Raw genomic sequence first — 27,449 nt, forward strand, 5'->3', positions numbered from 1 at the left:
CCAATGCATGACACGATACATTGCTCCAATGCATATACCTGTATCTAATAATCATAATAAAAAATACATTATCTTTATAGTTTGCATATAAGGTTTCTTTTCCACTTTATCTCACTCTCACAAATATTTTTTTACTCGTACTTACCTATTCCTTTCTCTGTTTCTCTGACGTTTGTTCTGCCTTTCTGTCACTCTCGTTGACTCCGATACACCGAGCGTATCGTACGACAGCGTGTGACAGGCTTGTGGCTCACAGTTTTCCTCAGAATCTCAATCCAAATGGTACGCAGAGGTGTCAAAGGTGTTCCAAATATGAATGTGCTTTTGTTTCTTTTCTGCAGAATTTGTTTTCTCTGTTCATTGATACCTTGTGAAATAAGATAAGTAAAAAATTCGCAACTATTACTTTCAACGCAAAAGAAAAGTGATAAAGAATGGAATCTTACTTAGAAATTAAGGAAAAGAAAAGTAACAAGTAAAAAAGGATAACGTCAATACTGCAAAATAAATAACGAGGAGTAATGATAAAAATGCATAAGTTTTTTTGGAATTTAAGGTTTATAATATTAAATAAGAGTATTTAATTATATATACAATAACATTATGTTTATAAAAATTGAATATTTTTATAAGAATAAATAAATAATTTTTATTAAATTATTACGTTTTGTGTAAATGGAAGCATGGAAGAAGGTATAAAATATTATAACAACTGATCTAATTATGTATTAAAAATCTGATTATATATTACAAAATATACTATTAATAATGTGTTTTATAATATTAATAGCATAGATATAATATTGATTAATTTGATATTGCAGTAATCGTATTGATTGAACCATACTAACGTGAGTAATATAATAATAAGGAATTTCTTACATTTGATATTTTTTTAATAATTTTAAGAAGGAAAAGACAAATAACCGAGTTACTAGAATACTATCAAACGATATTATATCAATCCCATCTGTATGATATCATCAGTGACGTTTCTCGCACTCTAAAAGTATATCACTTCAGTCACTCGTTAACTGCCGATGTAAAACAACGTATTTCCTTGAGGTTAGTACATTTTTCATGTACCATGTGCATCATACATTCTAATCAGGATAATCATGAGTATGAATTTTAATTGATTATTTGTGGGATCACCGTGTAAACAATTCTTTTATTTCATTAAAGATGTTTAATGGATGGATAATTTTATTAAATTAAATAGAAAAGTTATAACAATTGGTTAATCATTGTATTAAGCTTCTGTAAAAATATTGCAGCAATCAAATTGTAATAAGATTTTTTTATATTGTCGAGTAAGTTTAGATATAGCTTTTTTATTGTGATCATAGATTTTTAATTTCATTATTTTAATTTTTAATTATAGAATATAAAGATATATTTTATGTAATATATTTGTTATTTAATTAATTACATTGCTTTAGTTTTATATAATTTAATTAAAAAAAATTTTTTTAGTTAGAAAAAGACAAAAAACAAATTTATTAATTTTATTGGTATAACAACCTGTAATTTAGATAATAAAATGATTTGGAAAACATGAGTAATGAATATAGCACAATAAAATTATAATTGGTGACGCATTCAGTGAAGAATCTTCGAGAGTGCAAGAACAAGTTCGTGTGAACGAGAATTTATCGAGCATAGTAACAGATACGACTCAGCATTAATCAAAGTCATTGCGATAAATTTTTAGCTCACACCTTACACCCGTGTGTGTGCCGAGTGTTTAAAAATAATCTATGATTACGATGCTTGCTCATATAGGAAAATAATTTTGCTTTCCAAGTTTTCGTTTATTATTGATTTTATTATTTCTCTATAATCATAACGTTATCTGTTACGCTTTACTTTTATATAATAAACTTACAAAATTTCTTTTTTAAATAAGTAGATTTTAAAGCTATTTTGAAATTGAAGAATTGCATTAATTATTTTAAAAGGCACACAAACAAATTTTTCAAGTTAAATACAATACAAGTTAAATTTTCCAGATTTTCAAAATTTGTTCGTATAATACGAATTGTATGAGACAGTTATCTCACAGCAAATTTTTCTTGTAATTACGGTATAATATTTATCAGTTTTACTTTTAAGAAATTATTTTAAGAAAATATTTATCACTTTTAAGAAAAGTAAAAGTGTGTATTACATGAAAATTATATTGTATATCAGATATTTTGTGAAAAATTTGCTTGAATTAAGTCGCGGCAATCGATAGAAACAACGCGGAAAGTATTTAATCCTTCTACAATTCTTATCAGATACGATACAAGTCTTATCGTATTGTAAAGTTATCATTCTATCGCAGTCTTTATACAACATTGAAAAAAAACTTTTCCACAATATAAAATTACAGTTAAATATTGTTATAAATAATAAATAATTTTCTAATTTCAATTCAGAAAGTTCTTTGTGTAAATGTGTAGAATTTTAATTATCATAAAACATTTGACTTCAAAAGATTGTAAAAACGTTATAACTCTAATAATAAAGAGTTTTTTTAATTTATATAAATTTCATAAAAATTTGTAACATTGTTAATTACAAATCCAATATCTATGCTACAAAATTTAATATAACTAATCAATAAAAACAATTTTGGTTGACTGTAATAATTCTTATTAGAATATTTTCTGTCACTTTTGATACACTAAATTCAAATCAATAAGTGAAAATTTTCTATTATATTAGATCTTTTTTAACAAATTTAGATTTAAAATACGACTCTTCAAAGAGTTTTAATCTAATTTTTTTCAAAAATTTAATATGACAAAACATTTTTATTTACAGATTTGGATTTAACGTGTCAAAAACTTAAAAAAACTCTCAAACACTGAAAAAGACTATTTTAATTAAGATTACTTTATACAAATTTTTTATCTATCAGTGTTATTAGGAATACAAATATTTACTCTATATACGTATAATTATTTATGATACATTAAACAGAAAAACGTACTAAAGTTATTAGAAAGAAAAGTATATAAAATTTGTATAACCACTCCCTAGATCTCATGGAGCAAAATGTCACTCTAAAAGGGTGAAAATAAAGCTTGTATAATTTTTGGATGCTTTTTTATTTTACGAGATTTAAAGAGCAGATATGCAAGTATAGCTTTTAGAGACGCTGTGGTGTTATTTTTAATGATATTACATGTAATTTTTGGTTTTGAATTCTTATAATTTATCTATAAGAAAAATTTATCTTTGATTTCAGAACTGGCATTAGAACGAGACAACGATGTCGAATTTTTATATCATCAACGTTGACTATTTAAAAAGTTGGAACGCAATTTTTAAAATCATACAATTGGTATATGTCATTATTGTCTTATTTATTTTTTTATTAATGTAAATTGTTAATGTGATTTCTTAATTATTTCAAATATTAATGTTAATTTTAAACGTGATGTGAGTAATTAATTATCAAATAATATTAATATAATCAATATAATTTGCAGTAAAATATAAGTACAAACAACTTTGAAATTTAAAAAATCATGATAAATTCTAATTATAATGAATATTAACGTTTAATTAAAATATCAATATTATATTTTTTTTTAATGTAAAATTTATGAAAAATAATTAGAAACGTTCTTGGCTAAAAGAAACATATATATAATTTTTCACGTGTATATGTATATATATTTTACATAATAAAATAAATTTAAGTCATCAATTTCTATTTATTAATTGTAATATGCATATATTTGTTGTGCATGTATTTCTATGCAATAATAATAACTGCAATTTATATTTCTAAATATGTTAATATTGTGTTATTAACAGTACTTAAAGGGGTTCTAAAGTCGTTTTACTAAATAGATAGAATACAATTTTTTTTAACACATCATTTTTCTAATTGCCTATGTTTAATACCTAATATGAAAAATTAGTGTACTTGAAAATTTGTACACGGATACATGTATGTAACATTAAAGTAATTCACATATCTGGAGACTTCAATTTTGTAAATACAGACTGTAAGAATTTTATAAGCATTTAAGCAAATATTATCACAATTTGATAGCTCTGAACATCATATTAATCTAATAAATGATAAAAAGGATTTAAATTTAAAAAATGTTTTCCGTTCTCTGCGTATTGCAGATGTATCAATGCGTATACCTTAATTCTGGAATAGAATTTCCAAATTTGTAAAAAAGTAATACATACAAAAACTGGTTACACAATTATTGCTTTTAATCTTGAAAACAAAATGACTTAGAATCTCCTTAATATACTTTGATACCTTGTTACTTTTCATATGAGGTATTTGTATCTTTCATTTTTTTTTTTTATTTACAGGTAGTGGGTGCAATTTGCGTGGGAATTATTGGCAATGAGTTTAATGGTGTACATACTACAGAATTATACTTCCTTATTGCAACATCTACTTTCTTTATTGGAACTTTTACTCTCTTCATTAGTTATTTGTTGTCTCCGTCTGCTGCATCCATTATACCTAAAACAATTTACGTAAGTAATTTTATATACGCAAATAAAATTGTGACCCATAAATTTGTAACTTGTAATTTATTTATAATAATATAATTTATTTACAATAATCAATATTAGAACCAAGATCGCGATTTATACATAATACAATTAAAATTGAGAAAAATCACACATAAGCATAGTCGCAGCAAGATCTTACATTTGTACTGAAATAATGCTTCTTCTGTGATTTTACATAAAATTTCTAATTTATTTGAAATGTGCGTTGTTACTTTTAGTTTCAAACAATGCAACTTCTAAATTAGAAAATAGAAAAGTAATATCAAGGAATTAATTTGATAATCGATTTAATATACTTTTATAATTATTAGTTCTTCATAAAATGAGAAAAAGTGATAAAAAGTAATTTATAGTGCTTTAAATTTATAGAACGTATTTAAATAATGTTTAAAAAACCGCTATTAAAAAAAGCTGTTTGATATAAATTAGTTTTAAAATTACATTGACAATTCTTTTTAAACTTACAGGAACTTGTTTACCATTCCATTGCATCCGTATTATTACTTTCGGGTTCAATAGCATTAATGGTACACATACATAGGGACGAAATTGTGGTTCATAATTATAAGGCGGAATTAGCAGCTGGTGTAAGTAATTATTTGTTTATATTCATAAAAAATAGAATATAATTAAAATTATTATACAATAAACATACACACATTATTACAATAGTTTGCACGTATTATATTACAGAGTATAACAAACTTATACAAAATAAAAATTATTAATATTTTTGACAGTTTGAAGTTAATCTTTTTTTTAGTAAGAATGTGCTAAAATAAAAAAAAGTAATAAAAAATAATACTAAGTTTAGATATATTATAATTCATAATTTTATGTTACGTATTTATGCTTATTATTAGATTTAAAAAAATGTATTTATTTTTATTTAGATATGCTGTTTGTTAAACACCGTTTTATACATCTGTGGCGCGATTTTGGGCTTTGGCACTTATGGAGACGATTAACAAATTATTAAACATTTGCGATTTTCTAAACAGTAAAAATGATTATTTGTATGTAATTTGTTTTTACAAACCAGACTTATATGTTTTATAAATTTTATTTAATTAAATCAATGTAAAAACGTTGTACAAAGAATTTCGACTGTGTAACTATATATATTTGTTATTAGCAGATGTCGAGAAAGTTTCGAACAATGTTTCTATATCTGCTATATCTTTCATGAATCACTGATAGCGTTTATAAACATTTTGCTGTTATACGATTGTCTTTAGACAAAAATGAAGTTGAAATGCTCACTATATGTCATTAATTTAATTATCTATTTTAATAAAATAGTTATTTATCATACATATATATGTATATATATATAACAATTTGCAAATTGAAAATGAAAGATTAACATAAAATTATGATAAGAAACACACGATCTCGACATTACCTTAAATCTCATCTACGTTTTGTATTGCGTATCTTCTGTTTGTATCAATGCGCCATTCATCCTTACATTATCAATCAATACTTTTGCAAAATACATTTTTATGTAGACATATTTATTTTATATGCATGTATACATAATATTTATGTTTATTAAATATAAATAATTAAGAAAGAATGTAAATGACTTAATTTTTGCTAGAATTCACATAAAAATTTGAATAAACTGGATAATCAGATTATCCAATTTACAGATTACAGAGCGATTGTTTTTATAAAAAAACGAGTTTATTTCATCCTTTCTTTTTAATTTTTGCTCAACTCTCTAAAATGCAATAATTTACAAGCTTCTGATGCTGTGCATCACTTTATTTCGTTTTTTATTTCTCATTTATATTATTGTTAAAGTTTACTGTAGATAGACGATTTATCTATAATTTCTGACAGATTTTAAAATTGTAGCCATAATTATAATGAAATATATACTCGTGTTATTTACTCAATTTCTTTTTTCTTTTTTGTGTTTCCGTCATCTGTCCAAAGCGAGCGGGCAAAGCGTGTTAAGCTCTGGCATGAGTATAGCACGTGCCAGAAATAGATACGAATTTTCCTTGTGTCAAATGCTATGCGGGGGGTGCAACGACATTCAGACTATGTGGATGCACAGGCCTACACCCTCAGTCAGTCTAAAAGTATCGTCGGTCATGGTCGCGCGATGTGTTCTTCTAAATTCTAAAAATTGCTATCAGGGAACAAAAATTAAACATTAAAAACGATTGAACATTAAACTGTTTTATCGCATTGAGAAAATAATTGGAAGAAATTATTTTTAAGTGTAAGTGAAGGCAATTATTGTATTATAAATTCAATTATTCCAGAAAAAGAGAAAGAGGACAGACATTTAAATATTTATTAAGTGGAGCGATTACAATAAAGATCATTGGAAAGGTCATAAATGAAACAATTTAACGAATATTGCAATTCAATATACAGAAGTGAGCATTAAATTAATTGTCTGCAACACAGAATAATAGGCATAAACAATATGGCACCTATAATTAAAATGTCATCCTCTGGTACGCACGGCGCGGGGGGTGTTGGTTGCTGCTGTTTTAGATGTTGCACGTGTATACACGTGGAGTTCTTTAAATCATTGCCAGGAATCATAAAAGTTTGTGAAACGGTAAGTTACAGTTTATTTTGCATACAAGGTTCGAAAGTTATAAGAGACGTATAATAAATGTAATACATACATCCTTGTGCCGCAAATTCTAGCTGTCCCCCCAAAAAATTAATTTATTTCTTAATTAAAATAAAATGCAACATAAAACATACATATTTGCATCCCTTTATTGGATTGATCAATTTCAAGATAAAACTAATTGTAACTATCGTAAATTTTCACCTTTTAATTTCATAAATTTTTTTTAAATCGGATTTCAAACATTTACAGAACGCAAAACTTTCATAGATATTTCCACTGACTTTATAAAAATCAATTTTTGAACCCTTAATATTTTTGCAAAATTTTGAATAATCTCTTTCCTTTAAAATTTGAAGAGACTTGTTCTAAGTCTTATCGAAATATCAAGGAATTAAATGTTTTTGTAGAAGTTTTATCCTTGAGATTTTGCTTATTTAAAAAAATATTAAAAAATTTATTTTTTCCAAAATTAATTTTATCACTTATTTGTTTCTCTTTGGACTGTATATTTTTGTCTAAATATATTTTTAATTTGATCTGAAAAGGTAAGAGGATGATAGATTAAAATAGGGGGATTCCTTGTGTATGTAGGTGTGTATTGCATAAAAATATTGTATACAATTTTTTATGTGTTTAAATATATAAAAATTAATATACAAATTATGTGTATAACTTTATATACATTTAATTTTAGAATTGTCTGTAAAACATTAAATCATAATTTCAGGTAATTAGTGGATTAATTCAAAGTCTGCTTATTAATTATGGCTTAAGATATAGTTCAAAAATTGGCTCGGCTTTCGAGGGATCATTGACCACGGCATCCGCCTGCTTCCTGACTTCCGCTCTGTTACTCGCTTGCTATACGATTTCTGAAAAATCTTACAAGTTGATTCGATCATCATTTTTTGTACGTATTTAATTATTCCAATCAATAATTAAACATTATATACAAAGAAAAATATTTTAAATACCTTTCTTAAATAATTCAAAATATTTTTGTTGAATTGTTAAAATATTATACTTATTAAATTTAATAATGGCATAATATAAGCAATATCCTTATTCTATAAATGCTACAATTTAAGAATTATGTGCTACATTTTTTCCTCTTTTGTTAATATCAGGAGGTGATGTTCAATTCTTTAGCCTGCTTCCTGTACTTAAGCTCATCATCTTACTTAGCTTTTGCTACCAAATTGTTCTTAATGACCGAGTATTATTTAATACCCGGCTTCGACGTTTATCCTGCCATGACAGCCGCTTATGTAAGTTTGTTAGTCAATCGCAAATCGTAAACTTAACGCTTTCACTAATTTGTGTCATTATTTGCTCACTTAACCAGAAACAAGAATTAAAAAAAAAAGAATTATAATAAATCGTGCTAACATGATACTGACAATAAAAGTTGATGTATCTCTGTACTGCATAGCAAAAAGCAAAAGTTTAGTCAATTTTGATATAAATATTTTTATTTGAGAGTATTTTATTTGTAAGAACATTAAAAGTGATAGATTTGTATATTGTAGATTTTAAGTGGCGTCGTGGGAGTATTACACGGTGCGGATGCTTATTTATCCTTTGTGCATTACAAAACAGGAAGATAAATTACGATAATCACGAGAATGCCAGCCGTATAATTCTACGACGAGATGTGGCAATTATATAAATGCCTGTCTATTATATAACAACATTAAATGATATTTTGGAGCACGAATCTCGAAACAGAATTGAGTGTTAAATTAATCATCAATTTATCGATTAATAGTATACTAATATTATAAGATACATCGATTAACAATTTTGATATAAGATTATAAAATATTTATTAAATAATATTATTATTTTATATTATTTAATATTATTTTACAAATTAATTATTTTATTTAATTATTTTATTTTATTTTTTTAAATGACGCTATTCTAGTTGAAATATGGTAAGCTGGAATCAAATCAGTTTTACTAACTACACGTAATCGTAGCATATCCATGTATAGTATTGCTTATCAATTTGAGGCGTATTTGACATGCTTATTAAATCACTGTTTCGTTGAAATTTGATGCGTCATAAAGTGCTGCCGTATTTACGTGGGTGACCAAATGGATGGTACATATTTAAAAAAATGATTGATGATTCACCTGTGTATTCAGTTTCATTACGTTGATGTATACGTGATATGAAATAAACATCGATAAGAAATATGATGACAATATTTATTGGCCGCTTTGACGTAATATCTCCAAATATTGTCCAGGTAACAAGCTACGTCATTCTGACGTCAAAATGTCGTCAAAGAGGTCATTTTGACATTAAAATGACAATAAAATAACGTTAGCCTGTTACTTGGATTGCATTCTCAAAAGAATTAATTCTGAAATTTTGATTACGATCAAGATACTTATTATATTGAACAACAAATGATCTTATTTATAATATGGGCAATAATTATTAATAAAAATTATGCAATTGAGACACTTTAAAAATTTGTAATCAAGAAACAATATTTTTTAAATGTTTTTTAAATATTTAAAAAACGTTATAATGAAGAATAAATATTTTAAAAAATATTTAAAAAACATTGTCTGCTGATGGAGTTATTGCGTACACCTACAAGTATTATTAATTCTATTTAGAAAGCAAATACTTGTACAATTTACATTTGCAAATATTGATAACCAAATATTTATTTTTATTTATTGTTACGATTCACGATTGCAAAAAATAAATAATAACAATTATTTCCAAACCCAAAAAAATTTTTATACATTGTTATATATAATTATATATAAAAAAATGTTTCCCGAGAAATGCAACCAAATTTACAAGAGACATCTTTAATTAACAGATTTAGTTTTTTCTGCACGAAAGCCGTTTTCGCCTTTATCAGTCGTGTCTTACGTTCTCTTTTACCGCGGACTGTACAAAGAGTTTCAATTCCGTACCAGTGTATACCTGGACCCGGGATGGTGAATGGGAATCGCACGGATCTCGCGGACCCCGTGTCTCTACCGTGTTTCTCTCTCTCTCTCTCTCTCTGTCTCTTCCATTCCCCTCGCTCTCTCTGTGCCCCTTCCAAATCTCATATACACGTGCTCGTCTGTTTCACTTTCTCAAGTGTCTTCCCCCTTCCTCACACGTTCTTCTTTCCCTTGCTCCGGCTGTCGTTCGACCTTCCCTTCCGTCACTCTCGTTGGCGCCTCGACGAGTGTATCCGCACAACCGCGAACGTGTGGCTACTGGCTGACAGTTCACCTCAAGATCTCGATCTGGTTGACACGCCGCGCCGAGAGGTTCAAAGACGCTCCGGGAACAATCAAAACCGTTTCCTGCCGATTTTTCTTTCTCCTTTAACCGGGACAACGTGGAACGAGAAGAGGAAGATATTCAGAATTGTTCCCTTTCACAAAGGAAAAGTGGTAAAGGATGGAAGCGCACGTTAGAAATGTGAACGGTAGCATGAACATCGCTCCGACAGAAGGTAATATACTTTAGAGCAATAAAAAAAGTGATTAAGGAATATTCCAAATTGCTGTTTAACCATCATTTTAATTATTCATTACTTATCAAAGTTGAGGCGTTTTCTGATGTCATGTGTCAAGCGATAAGAATATAAATTGTATAAACAGTGCTAATGATGAATTATCACTAAAGTGTGTTTGTGCTTATCTAAATTATAAATCAATATCCAATAAGCAAATAGAAAATTTATTAAATATTTTAAGTGCTTATACTAATCTTAAATTCCGTGAATTATGCATACACAATAATTGTATTGTTGTTAAAAATTGAGGATAATAACATTAAATGATAACATTTGAAGTCTCGACAATAACATTTCTCAAAGAAAAATCTAAAATTTTATTCGAGCGACTTAAAAAGAACTTCCTACACTGAGAAGCTTAAAGAAACCCGATTCAGGTAAAGGCATACCTAAGAGTTTCACCAATACAAATAAACAGTTATAACGCTCAATATTTTCCTAAAGCGAACTTCTGAGAAATGTTCAACTATGATCATAATACAAATAGTAGAAAGAACGAAATGTCTGCTTCGTTTGGAAACATCGACATTATTCTTGTTAACGAAATAGCTTAATTATTACAAATTAACAAAGAAATGCATAATGTACGCGTTTACGAATATTACCGCATTTATTGAACCTCAATCACTGCTACATGATTACAAAATTGCCCATGTTTCATCATGCAATCATCCATGCAATGATCAATAAATCTTAATTAGTACAAAGTTCTTTGTTCTTTAATTAATAATAATGTTTAATAACAATAGTTCTTTGTTCTATTCGATTAATTTTTATGTCATTTAATCTAATCATAGATATTTTATTCGACATAAGATGGCGTACACTTTATCATTAAAAAAATCTTATTAAGAAAGTAAATAGTTGCGCAAAGTGAGTGAATTATTAAAAGATCTTATTAAGAAGACTAAACGTAATCAAGCCCGTGTGGATCTATGGTATCGAGGGATCAGCGCTAAAAATTTAAATATTGAAATTTCAGAGAGTTTTAAAACAAAGTGGTAAGAATAATAGCGTGAACATCGAGATATATCCCAAACAAAGTAATTAAAAATGACCTCTAAATCCTAAGCTTAAAAGAAAAAAAAATATATATTTAACGTGAACAGATTGGAAGTGTAGTCGAACAGCTTATAGAATTGTTGGAGGAAGGAAAAATCTGAGAAGACATATAAAGATTGAAACCTTTAGATTTTAGTACAAAATTTTAGCTCATTCTCCGATCAATTTTTCCCAGATTATAACATATAACACTGTACTTGAATAATTATTGTACTTTCAAAGTTCTTAATATGTGACTTCAATCGGTAGATTTTACTGTACGTGTTAAACATTATGCTGATATTGTTAAATGTTATGTTTAATATTATTCATAATATTTACTTAATGTCTTAAAAGAGACAGATTGCAAATATTCTGATATACGAAAAGAAAAGAGAGAAGTTTAATAGGAACGCAAAATGAGTGAAAATATGCGTGTTCAGTGAAAGTAGGTTCATTAAGTAGGTAACTGACATAAATAGATTTTCTCATTTTTAAATTTTGTAAAATTGATTTATCTAACAAGCTTGAAAACCTGAAGAAGATATTGGTTGTTGGTGCAGTGGGTTTGCCAAGACAATAAAAAACATTTAAAGATCTTTGACATGATGCAATGGTTGACAAAAGCTAGTAATGCCAAATGTGGAAACTGTCCAGTAAATGGGGACTAACAGTAATATAATATTATAATTTTACACTTAATATAATTATTACACACAGCACATATTATACTGCATTTATAATATTGAGAGAGAGTGTGTGTGTATAAAATTATAATACTGATGTTATGTTACTGTTAGTTGTTTACTGGGCACAAAAAGAAAAAAGAAATGTAAGAACTTGGAAAGTAGCTCGCGCCCTAAGCAAGGTAGACTGGTCATTCAGCATCCACGAGGTCGCTAATTAATTCTCGCCGAGACCTTGGGGGATCGGCGATGCATGTGTGATCGGATGGTACGTGTTGCCAACGAGAGAAGGTTGGATCATTAATGCGCGCAAACATTCCAATTCGTGAGTCCGTAAGCCCCAGATCATTACATTATACATTGCATCAGGTGAGTCTGATGCTGCGATCTGAGACCTGAGATAGACAGCAGGTACTGGCCGTGAAAGCGATTCCAACAAAAACTCGACGGCGAGACAAATTCCGCGGAGGCATAGCTGAAAGTGGGGAAAGAAATTCCGTATGTCTTTGGTTTTTCAATCGGAAAACTCCGCTGTTATACGGAAAAATATAAGCCTCTCGAACTGTCTGTCGTTACTCTTTTATTTTTTAACATTTATTATCTAATTAATTGATACACTTTCATCTATCGCAAAATTTATTTATATAACTTTTAATATTAAAAAAAAAATTTGCATGAATTAAGTTTTTATTTTTATTCTCTTGGATGTATATATACTGAAAGCACGCTCTTATATTAAGGTATCTATATGTGTAAAAATTTAACTGAATATTGATAAAAATAATTTTAACTAAATTATCTTTACTTATATTCAGTTAAATTTTTATATGTATTAGTAAGATCGCGGTTTTAGTATCTAAATATAATATATGTATAATTATACATCTATGAAGCAAAGAAATACAGAGTCGATAAATTTCTTTGCGATTGTTCAATCAAATTAAGCTACCAAAATAATCATGTAGGGCTATCAAGTTAATTACTAGAATATCAATACTTTTTGCTTCATTGCATAAAATGCTTGAATTGTCTTTTATAATTATTTTAATAATCTAAACAAAATTATTTTTAAAATCTGTATCGTGTTATAAATTTTTAAATACTTCCACAAAATCGTTCTTTCCGTATGGCGTTATAAATGTTTCCTGTGGAATCGAATTACAGTTGTAAGTCATACCGAAACGTATTTAGGTCAAACGTACTGTCGTCAAGAACGTCATCGTCAGACGAAACTTAATGCCGCAGCGATAAAATGCAATCGTGTACGGTTTTATTGAATATCGTATCAATTTTTGTTCAAAGTAGCATGTTATTTTTCTAAAATTTTATTCGCATTCAAGCAGTCTTCAAATATTTATTTTTGTATATCTAGGAATGTTCTTATATGTATATTCAAATGCTTTAAGGATATAGATGAAAATGGTGATAATTTAAATTAATGAAATTTATTTAGAAGATAGATTTTAGACATACAAATTGAAATTTTCAAAAGTCTTATTTTACAAGCTCTTGTAAAAATTATTGTAATTATAAGTCAATGATTTCTTATTTATTTATAGAGATTTATTGCGGTATATTGAACTTAATTAAGAGTGCTAAAAAAAAATTAATAAAATGATGACTGATACTTAAATCTTTTTTAAATTACTTGTCAAAGATTTTAAAATTTAATTAGAAAAAAGAAACATGTACTTATTAGCTTGTTATAGAAATGTTAATTTAAAACTAAGCAGTTGGAACTAGATTTCACGGAGATTTATTGAAGTTGAAAAGTAGCAACAGGTTTTATAGTTGTGCAGGTTTTGTAGTTGTACGGTGTCTTCAAATGATTTGATTATTTCTGGTAAAGATTTTTCTTAGAATTCTTTTACGAATTGAAATATTTGTTAGAAATACTAAGAAAGTTTACATTTTTTATTAAAATTTTTTATTTATGTCAATTTTGAAGTATTCTATGAATTTTAAGATTTCTCATACTATAATTTATAAAAAAATGCTTTAAATTTTTTTTAGATTCCATAAGATTTTATGAGAAAACGTAGAATGAGGAATCTTAGAAATCTTAAGATATTTTAGAATTTATGTATGTGTGAAGAAATCTAGAAAAGATGTTAACTTTCTCAATATATTTCTAAAAAGTGTTCCAATTTAAATAAAACAATGTCTAAGAAATTTTCTAAAAAAATATAAAATTCTACAGAAATTCTAAAGAATTCTGAAATTTATATTAAAATTTTGAAAAATTATATCTGAAAAATTCTGAAAAAGCTATCACCAGGAATGAAACGCCAATCATACAGTTTATTTGAATTCTTTAAATGTCTTTTTAAAATATGTAATAATAATTATTATTTAAATATTTTTTGTAATTTAATATTCTATTTTTGCCATTTTGACGTTAAGCTAATCATTGTTTACATATTGCTTTGGATACAATTTTACCTTTTCAATAAAATCTATTTACTTTTGACATTATATCACATTTAAGCATTATTATAAATTTTTATTTTAAATTATAATTTTACATTTATGATTGGTAGCAAATATTTCTTTTTTTTTTAAATAGATAACACAAAAATAATGAAGAATAGATAGCATAATTAAATGCAGAAATGCTATCAACTGAAGAAAAAAACGTTGTTGCTATGTTTAACACATTACAAATTTTTAAAAATTATATATCTCATGAAGTAAAAAATTAATATATATTCTATATCTATAAAGTATGTCTTTAATAGAAGTTTTCTCATTTTTTATATTATAATTGTTATTCTTTTATAACATTTTTGTTATTTACAATTTTTATTTTTTTAAGTTGAATATATGTCCGATTTTTTAACGTCAAATCTAAGAATATGTATAAAAAACATGAAAACTTACAATTTTCAAAAATTTTTTATTAATTTAATTTTATGCAGTTAAAGTTAATAGTGATCTTTTATGGAATTTAAATACATGTTAAAAGTGATAAAATTTTTCTCAATATACGTCACTTTTTTTTAGATTGTACATCTTTAAAATGGACTTAGTTTTTTGTGAAAGAGTTCTAGTAATATTTTGTTTTCTAATGTACATTCAGCTTTCTTTAGAAATGATAAACGTTTGCGATACACAAGAAAGAGCTTCCTCATCAAATTGCAAATAATATTTTACGCTAGAATCGCCGTTGATTTCTGCAAATGACTCTCGCTTTCTTAATTAAAGCAATTAAGAAAGCGAGAGTTATTTACAGAAATTAACAGCGATTCTAGCGGAAAATATTATTCGCAATTTGATGAGAAAACTTTTTCTTTTGTATTGTAAACCGCAAAGAAACAAAACTGTTTATTACAAGAACTGATTTGGTTTAGGTTTGTTATAATATATACGTATACAGTTGCTGCGGACGTGCGCATTTATTACCGAATCAAACTGGCAAACTGACAAAAATATCGATTGATCAGTACATGACAAATCCATCGGATCTTTTATTGAGCAATAAGAAAGCGCCCAAATTTCTATGTTTCTCAACGCTCAACTTTCGAATCGGACCTATATTTTAATGTAATGCATGCTTACTTCGTAATTTACGTAAAGTATTACGGTAAAAATAATTGAAATGTAACGTTAATTTTAATTTTAAATTTTTTTAAAAATTAGCACTTTGATATTATATTTGCTTGCGTACTATATTAAATATAAGTTTTGTAGTATCATTTCGTAGTATTTTATTTTAAAAAATGTAGTTTATTTACAATATTAGTAAATAATAATGATCTATTAAAATAATAAAATATAAAGAATTAATTAAGTAACAATAATAAATTAAATAAATATGAAATTTACCGAACTAGACAACATTGATTTCAACGAACAAACACAAGCGTGTAGCATAATGGAAACGCCTCTCGTCTAAAGTTGCTTGTCCCTGATTAAATGTGGCATATCAGCACGTGGAGAGTACCTTTCTCTAGGAAGTAGGATAATTTTGCTAATGAAAGGCTGTTACACGATAATGAATAGAAAGATTGAAAATTATAAGCAAGCACGTTCAATTTAGTTGCTAATTTTTTTATTTTGTTTTTCACACAATAAGTCTTGGCGGAATGTTACACTCTTATATTTATAGACAAGGCTAAGAAAAGTGTCTATTTGAGCAGTAAATAACTTTTCAAAACTTTTAATTGTTTGTTTCCAATATAAGTAATTTTAGTATTCAAATTTAAAATAATTATTAAATTAATAAAATTATGTCTGTGACATTTTTTGCTTGTAATTGATGTTTTTAGTAATTATTTGTCAAGGTATATATAATATTTAATATGTTAATATAGTTATACAAGATTATTATATTTAGGACTAATATATAAGTAGTAATAGGACTAATATATAAGTAGTTTTACTTAGCATATTTTCTAACTAACAAAAATCTAACATTTTATTTAAAACTAGAATTGATCTTCAAATCCATCTTAAACGCCTCCACTTATAAAAAAAGCACATGTATTGTCACACTCTCAAAATTTGCATACAACTTTTGTATGTAACAAATTTTTATGCAACGCATAATTTACAAATTATTTAAGCTGTGTAGGTTATTAGATACCTCACTCTGTATAAAATAAATTAAATTATAAAAATAAATTATTTAATTAAGTGATAATATAGTCATAATTACGTAAAATAAAAAAATATATTATTATATATTCAATGTTAAAGTTAAATGGTTCCAAATATTTATATGATTATGAGCTGCTGTATTTTAAGCATCAACGCTGTGATTATATATTGAAGCACGAATTTTATGCCCACACTTGCATAAGAAACATTCTTATCGGATATGTATATTACATCACTGTATGATCCTTGACGTTCCATCACCGGCACGTTTTTCCGTCTCTGCACGCGTTTAATTTTTTTTACTTTGCAGTTATCATGAAACCGATGCGTGCTAGTTAAGAAAATATTTATAGCACAATGCCTACAGTGGGATAAATTATAAGTCTAGTTGGACAAAACTAAAAAAAATTAGAATTTTTAAATAAATTAGACAATACAAAATATTGTTTGCATTTGTATAATGGAGATTCTATCATAATAAATCCGGTAAAACATTTTAGTATTGCCATAACAATGTTCACAATGATTTGTTTTTAAGATCACAATTGTTTACTAAAAAACAAAATTAAGTTTTTGCATAATTATATAAACATTTTTATAATTTACATTTTAATATGTTTGTATGTTTTTTAAAATATAAAATTATGTTTTTTTAATTTTTAATAAAGACAAATATTACTTTATTACAATTAGCATTGCAGAGTAAAAAAAGGCTATATTCAACTTCATCCAGAATCATAATTAAATTCTTTGTAATATGTAGTTAAAACACAGGAAAAACGGTGTGCTATTTTTGAAACATTTTCATTTTTAATTTGGAAGATACATTTCTTGAAATTAAAATAGAATTACACTACTGTAATTTATTCATTTCAGATTAAAAAAATCTGTTATACATTATTAAGCATACATATACATGTTATAACAAAATAATTTGTATTATAAATTACAATAAAATCTAATTTGTGAGTCTTGTTAAGTCTCGACAAAAGCTTATTTTCTAAATCTAAATTCAAATTCGAATAAGCAAGGACAAAAATTCTCGATAACAATTTTATTCAATCTTTAAAAAATTGGAATTTTCCCAGTTGGATTTGCATTCCGCTGTGGCACGCAAAACCTTTACTACCGCATTCAACTTTCACGTGAATCAATTCAGATACGGATTGCTCGTTTATGGCACGTTCTTCCTAGTGTTATCTTCAAATAATATGTCGAAGTTTTACTAAAGGATTAAAATAAGAAGTGGAGACATTGCTCATACAGCAAAGCAATGTTACAGCAATATTGCTACAATATTTCTGCTAGTTTTTATACTGTATATGAACATCAAGTATATTGATGATAACAAATTTAGGCATGCAGAATACAGTGGCCAGACATCTTCTCGATATAATGCAAAGCATTGTAAATGTTTTCTTATAATTCTTTCAGTGTACATGTCCACGTCAAAGACATCTCTCACCGTCGAGGAAGAGGACGCGATCGTAACATTGGTTGTCGTTGTGATCGGCATCATCGTGGCTATAGTGATACTGTTTTCGATGGGTATCTTCATAGACTGCAAACATCAGTACGTAACAATGAGTCTTTTTCAAAACATTAGCACTTTGTTGAATAATTTTACGTAAACAATAGCATTAATCATTCGTTCAGTATGCACAACAGAAAGTTCTACTCGTATTCAACTCTTTCGGGATTAATAAGACATACACGTATTAGTCTAAAAAAAATTGTTTAAATTTTAATTAAAACGTATTGTGACAAATATTGTAATAAATTAGAAAAAATTATTTATGTAATAAATTTTCAAAATTTTTATGGAAAGTTTGACATGATGCACGGTAACGAGTCGGGATTAGACATTTTGTGAAAGAAAAAAATGCACTCCTTAGTAACAAAAAATATTTCTTCCTCAACATATAAAATATAAGAAAAGATACTAATTATGATATCTATTAATGTAAAACAATATACAAGTTTATTGATATAAATTTATTTAAATTTATTAATATATTATAATCATAGTAATACATTAATTTAGTTTAATAGAAATATATAATCACGTTAATAAATTAAAATAAATAGAAATTTATATTAAAATGTATAGAAATTTATATTACTATTTCTGTGCTCTTTCAAATTTTTTACATCTTAATATTCATCACATTCTGGTTTCAGTTCAGATTGAGTATTACTTTCGCATAGTGATTATCAAATATAAATATAAATTCTTAATAATATTTATATAATAATACATAATGTATAGACACGCGTATTTTTCAAATCTTTCATATTTTAATGATAAAAAAATAAATATTAATGAAAAAAAAGCTATTGATATTTGTAGATACGAGGAAGAAACTCTTATAAAACTTTTCATTATAATTTGATATTTTATTTTTTGGATTGCCTATTATGTTTTGACCTTATTTTTATATTTAGGAATACCTTAAATTTTTTTAAAATAACTACATAATATATGACCAATTTTTTTAAAAATGTTAGATTTCCGCAAAAGGATTAAATAGATGGTGCAAATTTAAACGTGACGATATACTTATATAAAAGAATGTTTCGTAACGTGGGAATAAAATTGATTATTGTTATCACGGCCATTATTGCAGAGAGAAAGATTCTAGAAAGAGGAGAAGACTGAAACTGAAAATGCCGCAGCTTGCAAGATGCCGGAAAGATGACGTAAAAGTTTTGACTACAAATATGTGCCCCAATGGCGTCGGCGATACCGCGTTCATGGCAAGGGATGCTATAGTTTGATGATCGGAACAACAAAAAATTTGAAAGAATTATTATACATGTTTTATAAAAACTCTTTATAAAAAAATTGAGACTACTACTAGTCTCTTGAAACGATTAGCTAGTATTAAATATATATATAAGGGTATTAGAAGGTTGGAACTTTCTCTTACAATTAGTTATAATTTTTAAGAAGATATGTCCATTATTTATTAAAAATATGTGATCTAATAATACGTATACGTACTTCATAAATAAAGTTGATAAACTCGAAATAATGGATATGGCGACTTATAATTAAAGTTAATCTGGACAGAGATACACTTGTTTTTCATAAATGATGTACATAATTAGAAAAGCACAATTTATATAATGCATAGATAAAATAATCTCAAAAATTTATACAATCTTTTTAATAAAATTGTGTTCACGAAAGACTTCAAGTTGAGTTGAGGTAATGTTTGTTCATGTAGCAGCTTTCACAAATAAAAACAGTTTACACATATTTACAAAATAATATTACAAAATGATATAATACTTCACAAATAAATATTCTGTTCAACACAAGTCATAACGTGCAAAGAAATTAATTTATTTGAAATGTTATATAAACCTTTGATTAGTTTTTGACATCATAATCCGATACAATTAAATCGGAATTCTTATATCTTTTTTATTTAATTTAATTACATATATATATTATGAGAAAAAAATATTGTTGTAAGATGACATTAATATCTGCAGCAGCATTCTTGGTTTTTCCATTTTAGTCACGATACAATTTCTCAAATATTGCACGTATTGAAGAATACGTTCAATAAGCGTAAAATTAATTTTTTGTTCGTATTATTGTTGTAACGTTCTCTTTTCTCATTCTCAATAAATTCATTTCATGTTAACGATAAAATAAAATCATAAATGCATATTAATGTGCAAGAAATTTTAATAATCTATTTAATAAAAATAAAAAGTCCAAATAAACATAAAACTTTAGATATTGCAAATCCAAACCGAACTTAAGCGATTTTAGAATATGTAAGATACATATTACTTCCTAAGAGTTTATGATATATGTATATGTGTTTTTTGCTGTGATTTACAAATCATTATTTGTCTAATGCTCTATTTCTCCACATCTTCCAATAGCTATCGTCGAGATAGAAATAATTTAATAATCGTCACATAACTAAAAATTTGTTTTCTTTAATTACTGAAACCTCTTTATGTACCTAACAAATATTTTTCATAACTTTCGACACACAAAATATATAAGAATTTTATTAGAAACTATCACATTCCTTGAAGATATCTCATGGATAAAGTTATCTAGAGATGAAGAAATTAGGCATAATTGAATTTGCATTAGATGGCTGTTACGATTACGTCAAATCTGAGTTTCTGATATTACTAAAGTAATTGTAATTTGATTTCTTAGAGGCACGTATTGTTAATGATAACTATGAAAATATAAGAAAATCTAAAATTGCTTAAAAAATTTTGATATCAAATTACGAATTTATAAAATCACATCATGAAGTATGTTATTTTTATAATAACCCAAGAAAAAATTTTTTATATGTAATTATATACAATTATCACATAATTTTCGTATATATTTAGATATAATTATATATAACCATATATATAAACTATATCCATATATATCAAAATTATGTTAAAATTATATGTTAAATAAAAATATATATAATTATGCATTTATTATGTATTATATATATATAACGCATTTATTATATATTTATGTATAATTATATAAAAAAATTTTTTTCGGGAATAAATAACGTTATCTTTATGTATATGTGTGTGTAGAAATAATAAATGAGTCATACATTTAATATAATATAAAAATTTGCTACGTACAACTTTTATGATTATATTATTGTTGACTAAATTGTACAGAAATATTTTATAGTTAAGATATGAATTATAAGAATAATAACAATATAGTAATTGTCATTTGTATTTGATACCAAATTGCAATATTGTTATTATCTTCTAGTTGTGTAATTTAACAAACAATTCGATGTTCACAGTTATAAAAGAAATTTTTTAATTATAGTTTCTTTTATAGATACAAAAACATATTTTACGTTAAACTTAACTGTGATTTAAAAATGTTTGTTATCAATATTCTACATATGTCATTAATAAACAGAATCTGAATCATACAAAAAATATTTTTGATTCTACATATTTTGATTCTGCATACAAGGAGTTCAGTAACAGGTGGAAAAAAGTTTAAAGAATGAGTCTAATAAATTATTAAAAAATAATGAATAATAAATGACAATTGAAGTATGTTTTTGATTATAAATGTTTAAATATTTACATTTTTGAGATACTTTTTAAATTAATATTTAAAAATATCAAAGTTACAAAATCAAAAATAACAAAATTTTGGAGTAGGCTTTGTTTTATAATGTTTGAATATTCACATGCTTTGGGCACTTTTGATATAAATATTTAAACATTTATTAAAAGAAAGAACAAAACCTTACTCGCAATTTTGTTATTTTTTTTTAATGTTACTTGATTTTTATCTAGAATCACTCTTTAAATTTTTTGTCACCGACTGCCGACATTCTGTATATACACTGAGAAGAAGATTTTGTATCAACAAAAAGTACAAAATAAATTCTGGTACTACCAATCACAATAACTAGAAATCTGATATTATCAAAATTACTGATTAAATTTCTTTGAGTTCGAATGTTTGATAGATTTGACAATAAGTGCCAGATTTACATCTTTGTTTCTAGTTAAATCCGTCACAATTCAAATTTATAAAATTATATCAATCATTTTTTTTTCTGTGTATAATCAATGCTTGTTTTTGGCAAACAATAGTGTAAAGAGAAAAAATACAGAGACAAGTTGTACTACATACGCTCCTAATAGCAGCATTTAGAAATATATGAGTCTCTTAAAAATCATATCAATTCTATAAAATAAAAAGTAGAAAAAATGATTGAAGTTATAAATTATATTTTTTCTTAAAAATAGTGAATTTATAATAAGTGGAGTTCATCAGGTTTGATTTGATTTTTAAGAGGTTTATTATATTTAAAACAGTATCTAAACGTGCTTTATTATTAAAATCGAATATTAAATAAAGTAAATAATATATGTGCCCTTAATTGTTTAATACCTGCTCTCCAGAAAAAAATCTTTACTCTGATTTTAGTATTAATATAACAGATAATTCTAATGCAAAACATTGTTTATTTGTAAGACTGGCTGTAATAATAGATATTAATCTGCAAAATTGATAAATAAGTATTAATTTTTTATAATAGAGAATAATTTATGATTTTTATAATATATAAAAATAATCAATAAATTTGTTTATAATCAATTTATTAATAGATTTATCCATAATTCCACAAATAATGTACATTTTTTTACGTGCAAAAAATTCTACACGATAGAAAATTAAAAATATTTAATGTTATAACAAAACTTTGTATTCTTCAAAGTAAACCAATTTTTAAATTTATTTTTGGGATATCTATATTACTACCACATTTTCTCTTCCTTCGATTATCCAGTGCGTCACATTTTTATAAATTATGTTCTAAGTAATAAATATTTTATTACTTTGAATTTAAAAATTTGTTAAACAACATTTTAACAAATATATATATATATATAAATATATATATATATATATATATATATATATATATATATATATATGTATTTATACATCTCCTGTCTTAGGGAATGTAATCTTCTGTTCAAAAATAAGTTTATTGCAAGTAAAAATAATGTAGTTGGCAAAAGTAAAAATTATTGGCGTTGCCTTTTGTTTCTTCCAGTAAAACCAGTAGACAAACTCAAAAAAGTTAAAAATTAAATTATTTAAAATTAACTAAATTAAGTTAAAAGTTATTAATTTTGTTATTTAACTTTTAATTTTTTAATTACCCAACCCTGCAAATGAGTTACGAGAATTTGTAACGCGGTGCAATGTAAGAAGATATCTCTAAAAGTCGTCACGGTAGTCTTGCGCAGCGGGAGAGACTCCGCTTATCTAAGAACCCAAGGCGCGCCGGTTAATGCCTCCCCACTCGGGTCGTCGACCTCACACGGTCCCACAGACAAGCGCACGTGCTTGCTGTCTGGGCCGCCTCCCCACTCTCCTCGGCCGACGGCACGTGACATAGCGGTCAACGACCCGAATGGGGAGGCATTAACCGACGCGTACGCGCGCCTTGGTTCACGTCTATTATGGCCGGAATGTAAACTAAAAGTCACATCTATTTTGCGACTCGCCGTTAAAAACAGTGTCTCGTGAAATGGATATAGGTTGTTGTCCGTGCTAACATCTATTTTGCTACCGATAAAATTTGATGTGTGTCGCGCGTGCTGCATATTTACAATAGGACTCAAGAATGCGCACAAATGATTAATTACGTCTACGATCGCGTAATTTTTTATTTATTATAGTTTGAATTGTTTTGATTAACATTGGCATTAATACACATCAATACGTATTTGCATATTAATATTTTTACATCAAAATTAATTCCGTAGTACTCCATCCATCGAAATATATAAGTTTTACAAAAAAGTATTTCAGATAAAAGTTGTAGGGCATGAAAGGGTTTATCTCCTGATTATATCAGTTTGATCTCAAGGGATGTTGCCAAGGCTAGGTGGAGGACAAATGAATTTTTTTTTATATAAAATACCTTATTTTTTATTATAGAATCTAGTAGCTGGTCTCAAGAGCTGTACAAATCACTATAATAAAGTTATTTTTTCTTAATTACTTTCCAAGTTATAACGTTTAACTGAGTAGTACACCGTAATATTTCGCGAAATATATAAGTTTTACATAAAAGTGTTTCAGATAAAAGTTATAGTGCATAAAGCGGTCTATTTATTGATGATATTAGTTTGACCTCGAGAAATATTAGCAAGGCTAGTTTATTGGAGCAACTTTAAAATATATCACTAAATTTATATGTGGTGTTTTGAAAAATGCCGCTTAATTTAGGTATAGAAGATTTCTCTAGGCTAATTGGATCAACGATCGCTGTCTAAAATGTAATCGGATTAGGATTGAGGATGAAAGCTGAGAGATAAAGAAAAAACACATGTTGCAACATAAACCTGTTTTTTTTTTAGTAACAACACGAAATCCAATAGAATGTTAATAAGAATAATTTGAATTTATTTAGTGTAATATTTTTTGTTTCATGTATTAATGAAATTTGCAAGGTATCGATCATGTAACTTTTTCCCTAGGGCAAAAATGTGAAAAATGAAAAATTTTGCCATTAACTTCAATAGCGAAATTTTGCACTTTTCACCTAGTTTTCTAAGTCTATGTTTTCACCTTTCCGCCTTAGGGAAAAAGTTACATAACCTATACCTTTGTTTTATTTGTGAAAGAAACGAAACGCAACGCCAGTAATTTTCACTTCTGTCAACTGCATTATTTTTACTTGTAAAAATCAAACTTATTTTTGAACAGAGGGTTATATATTCTCTACGGCACGTGATATATATGATGTATAATTAGTTTAAGTTTCAATATAAAATATTGGTTATTGACGAAAGTATTCAATAAAATAGAAAGTGGATGCTGTATTATCCCCTTTTTCTCTTTTACATTTTACATAATCATATTATGTCGAATACATCCTGTTTCATAAATGTATCAAATCACATACAGTATCTGTCACAGTTTTATAATGTGTATTAAGGTAGCTGGCATATACGTATCAGTGTGTACAATGCAATAAAAACTATTAAGATGATAATGTGGATATATTCCATGACTCTAATAAACAGTGTTACAACTAAAACTGTAGGCACTATTTCATAACTTATAACTGTAAATAATATTTACGTATGTGTGTGCGTGTGTGCGCGCGCCTGCGCGAGTTTACAATACGTATAAAATATCTTTTAGATTTTGTTAAAGCGTATTTCTACATGCGTAATATATATGCATGTCGGAATTGAAAAATCTTGATTCTTTGTATTTGAAAAGCATTGATGCGAATGTTTGCAATGTAAAAATGTAAATAAATGATTATTACAAAATAATTAACATAATATGTATTGTAAGTATCATACATAAATTGTAGAATGATCAATTGAAAGAGAGAGAATATTCAATCTATGTATTCGTGTTATCACATTGTATAATTTGATATTATTTTCCAAAAATTCTTGCAATACGATGAAATTGTGTAATATAGCATTAATACTGAAAAGATCCATTAAAATATATATTGCGTGTCTGTCTCAAATCTTTATAAACATAAAAAATTAAAAAGATTTTTATGCATATAATGTTTATATGCATTTCATTGTTTAAAAGTTCGAATATTATAAAATATAAAATGCATTTAAATTTACACATAAAAAATTTACAAATTACGTTAAAATTACTCGCAAAAAATTATATCGCAATGTATCAAAGCTTCGAAAAAATCACAAGCGTTACTTTAATAAAAGGTCCTTAACTATATAATTTAATAGAAAATTCAAAATATTAATGGTTTTTAAGAGAAAGTTGGAAAATTTTTTAAATTTCTAAAAAACGGATCTACTATTAATCATATGTTCCCCATGTTTTAATTTGTACTCTTTTTCAAATTTAATTGCTAAGCTCGTCACAGTTGATATTGGAATGTCTAAAAGTTGTTTGACTTGGTTTTCGCAAATTAAATCACAGTAGCTATGGCAAACGTGTATTTTCCTTGGCGTACGTCGTTGACCTCCTTCAGATACCTTGGCCCACAGTCGACGAGTCGTCATGGTCAAATCAAATGCGTCCAAGGACCATGGCCAGCAACGCCATGCGCACGTAGACCCCATTTTCCGCCTGCCGAAAGTAAGCCGCCCGTGGATCGGTGTCGAATTCCTTGCTTATCTCGAAAACACGTGGGAGAGGATGCATCACCGCCATTTTTCTCTTCGCGCGGGACATTAGTTGCGGGGTTACTATGAAGAGTCCGCAACTCTGTCGTACATGTAAATAATTTGTTAAAAATATGAAATACGTTACGTAGAATTAATTTAAAAACAGATACTAAATGAGTAAGTATATATGATTCGAGATGAAATGCTAGCTTAAGTAGCTTAAAGCATCCGTGACGTAATTATTAACTGCAACTTTATGAATTGGCCTGCTTGTTTGGGCAGTCTCTTTTATTTTGTAAATTATTTACTCGATTCTGATGAAACTTGGCCTATAATTTGATAATGCTTTATTCAAATTTGAGGAAAAATTCGGACGCATATAGGGCGTTCGCAATGAAAGGGAATGAGTGTGTAATAGAGCGATAAATTTGTTTCTTATCAAACTCAATGCTTGATGTCTCAAAGACTCACCTTTTGATACTGCTCTTGCGTGGCAAAACGCTCGCTTTGTATTCGCGTCATATAAAGCACGTCGGTGTCGGGCAGAGCCTCTTCCAGAGTCGAGAATCTTTTTTGAGAAATGCCACGTTCATCTACGTAATTAATGACTTGTTTCGGCATGTCAAGGCCAGGTGGATTAACATAGCGAAGTTCTACTTTGTACAGGGTCAGCAGCCTACATCAGATTAAATGATGTGTATTAAAAGAATGTCATAAAGAATAATTTGATTGTTTGAAACTGAAATTAAGTTTATACAATTATGCAAATTAAATTTG

The 27,449-nt window shown here is 26.8% G+C and overlaps 4 protein-coding genes across 6 annotated transcripts in view; 3 read left to right on the forward strand and 1 right to left on the reverse strand.

The window, feature by feature from the left end:
• Positions 1 to 794: 794 nt before the first annotated feature.
• On the forward strand, positions 795 to 6,121 carry LOC105196966. Its single transcript, XM_011163131.3, has 5 exons — positions 795 to 1,065; positions 3,239 to 3,334; positions 4,333 to 4,503; positions 5,010 to 5,129; positions 5,436 to 6,121. The coding sequence occupies exons 2-5, from the start codon at positions 3,263 to 3,265 to the stop codon at positions 5,508 to 5,510; spliced, it is 438 nt and encodes a 145-aa protein (XP_011161433.1). The 5' UTR covers positions 795 to 1,065; positions 3,239 to 3,262; the 3' UTR covers positions 5,511 to 6,121.
• Positions 6,122 to 6,482: 361 nt separating this feature from the next.
• Positions 6,483 to 9,347, forward strand: LOC105196967 (protein singles bar). Of its 2 annotated transcripts, XM_039455006.1 has the most exons (5): positions 6,483 to 6,778; positions 6,970 to 7,126; positions 7,875 to 8,057; positions 8,275 to 8,415; positions 8,677 to 9,347. In XM_039455006.1, exons 2-5 carry the CDS (start codon positions 6,989 to 6,991, stop codon positions 8,752 to 8,754), a joined length of 540 nt encoding a protein of 179 aa, XP_039310940.1. In that variant the 5' UTR covers positions 6,483 to 6,778; positions 6,970 to 6,988; the 3' UTR covers positions 8,755 to 9,347. The 2 variants fall into 2 exon arrangements, with proteins under 2 accessions (XP_039310940.1, XP_011161434.1); XM_011163132.3 differs by having other exon boundaries at positions 6,485 to 7,126.
• Positions 9,348 to 10,312: 965 nt separating this feature from the next.
• On the forward strand, positions 10,313 to 20,989 carry LOC105196968. The gene is made up of 3 exons (XM_011163133.3): positions 10,313 to 10,626; positions 18,450 to 18,588; positions 19,643 to 20,989. Exons 1-3 carry the CDS (start codon positions 10,572 to 10,574, stop codon positions 19,791 to 19,793), a joined length of 345 nt encoding a protein of 114 aa, XP_011161435.2. The 5' UTR covers positions 10,313 to 10,571; the 3' UTR covers positions 19,794 to 20,989.
• Positions 20,990 to 24,218: 3,229 nt separating this feature from the next.
• The window catches only part of LOC105197003 (CAD protein), a 36,763-nt gene continuing 33,532 nt past the window's right edge, over positions 24,219 to 27,449 (reverse strand). For both annotated transcript variants that reach the window (XM_026130755.2, XM_026130754.2), the window contains exons 25-26: positions 27,144 to 27,348; positions 24,219 to 26,772 (exon numbers count right to left, since the gene is read on the reverse strand). In XM_026130755.2, coding sequence (XP_025986540.1) covers positions 26,575 to 26,772; positions 27,144 to 27,348 — 403 coding nt within the window. In that variant the 3' untranslated portion in view covers positions 24,219 to 26,574. The remainder of the gene's footprint in view (positions 26,773 to 27,143; positions 27,349 to 27,449) is intronic.

Source organism: Solenopsis invicta, chromosome 11, assembly GCF_016802725.1.
Source record: "Solenopsis invicta isolate M01_SB chromosome 11, UNIL_Sinv_3.0, whole genome shotgun sequence".
Classification (NCBI taxonomy): domain Eukaryota; kingdom Metazoa; phylum Arthropoda; class Insecta; order Hymenoptera; family Formicidae; genus Solenopsis; species Solenopsis invicta.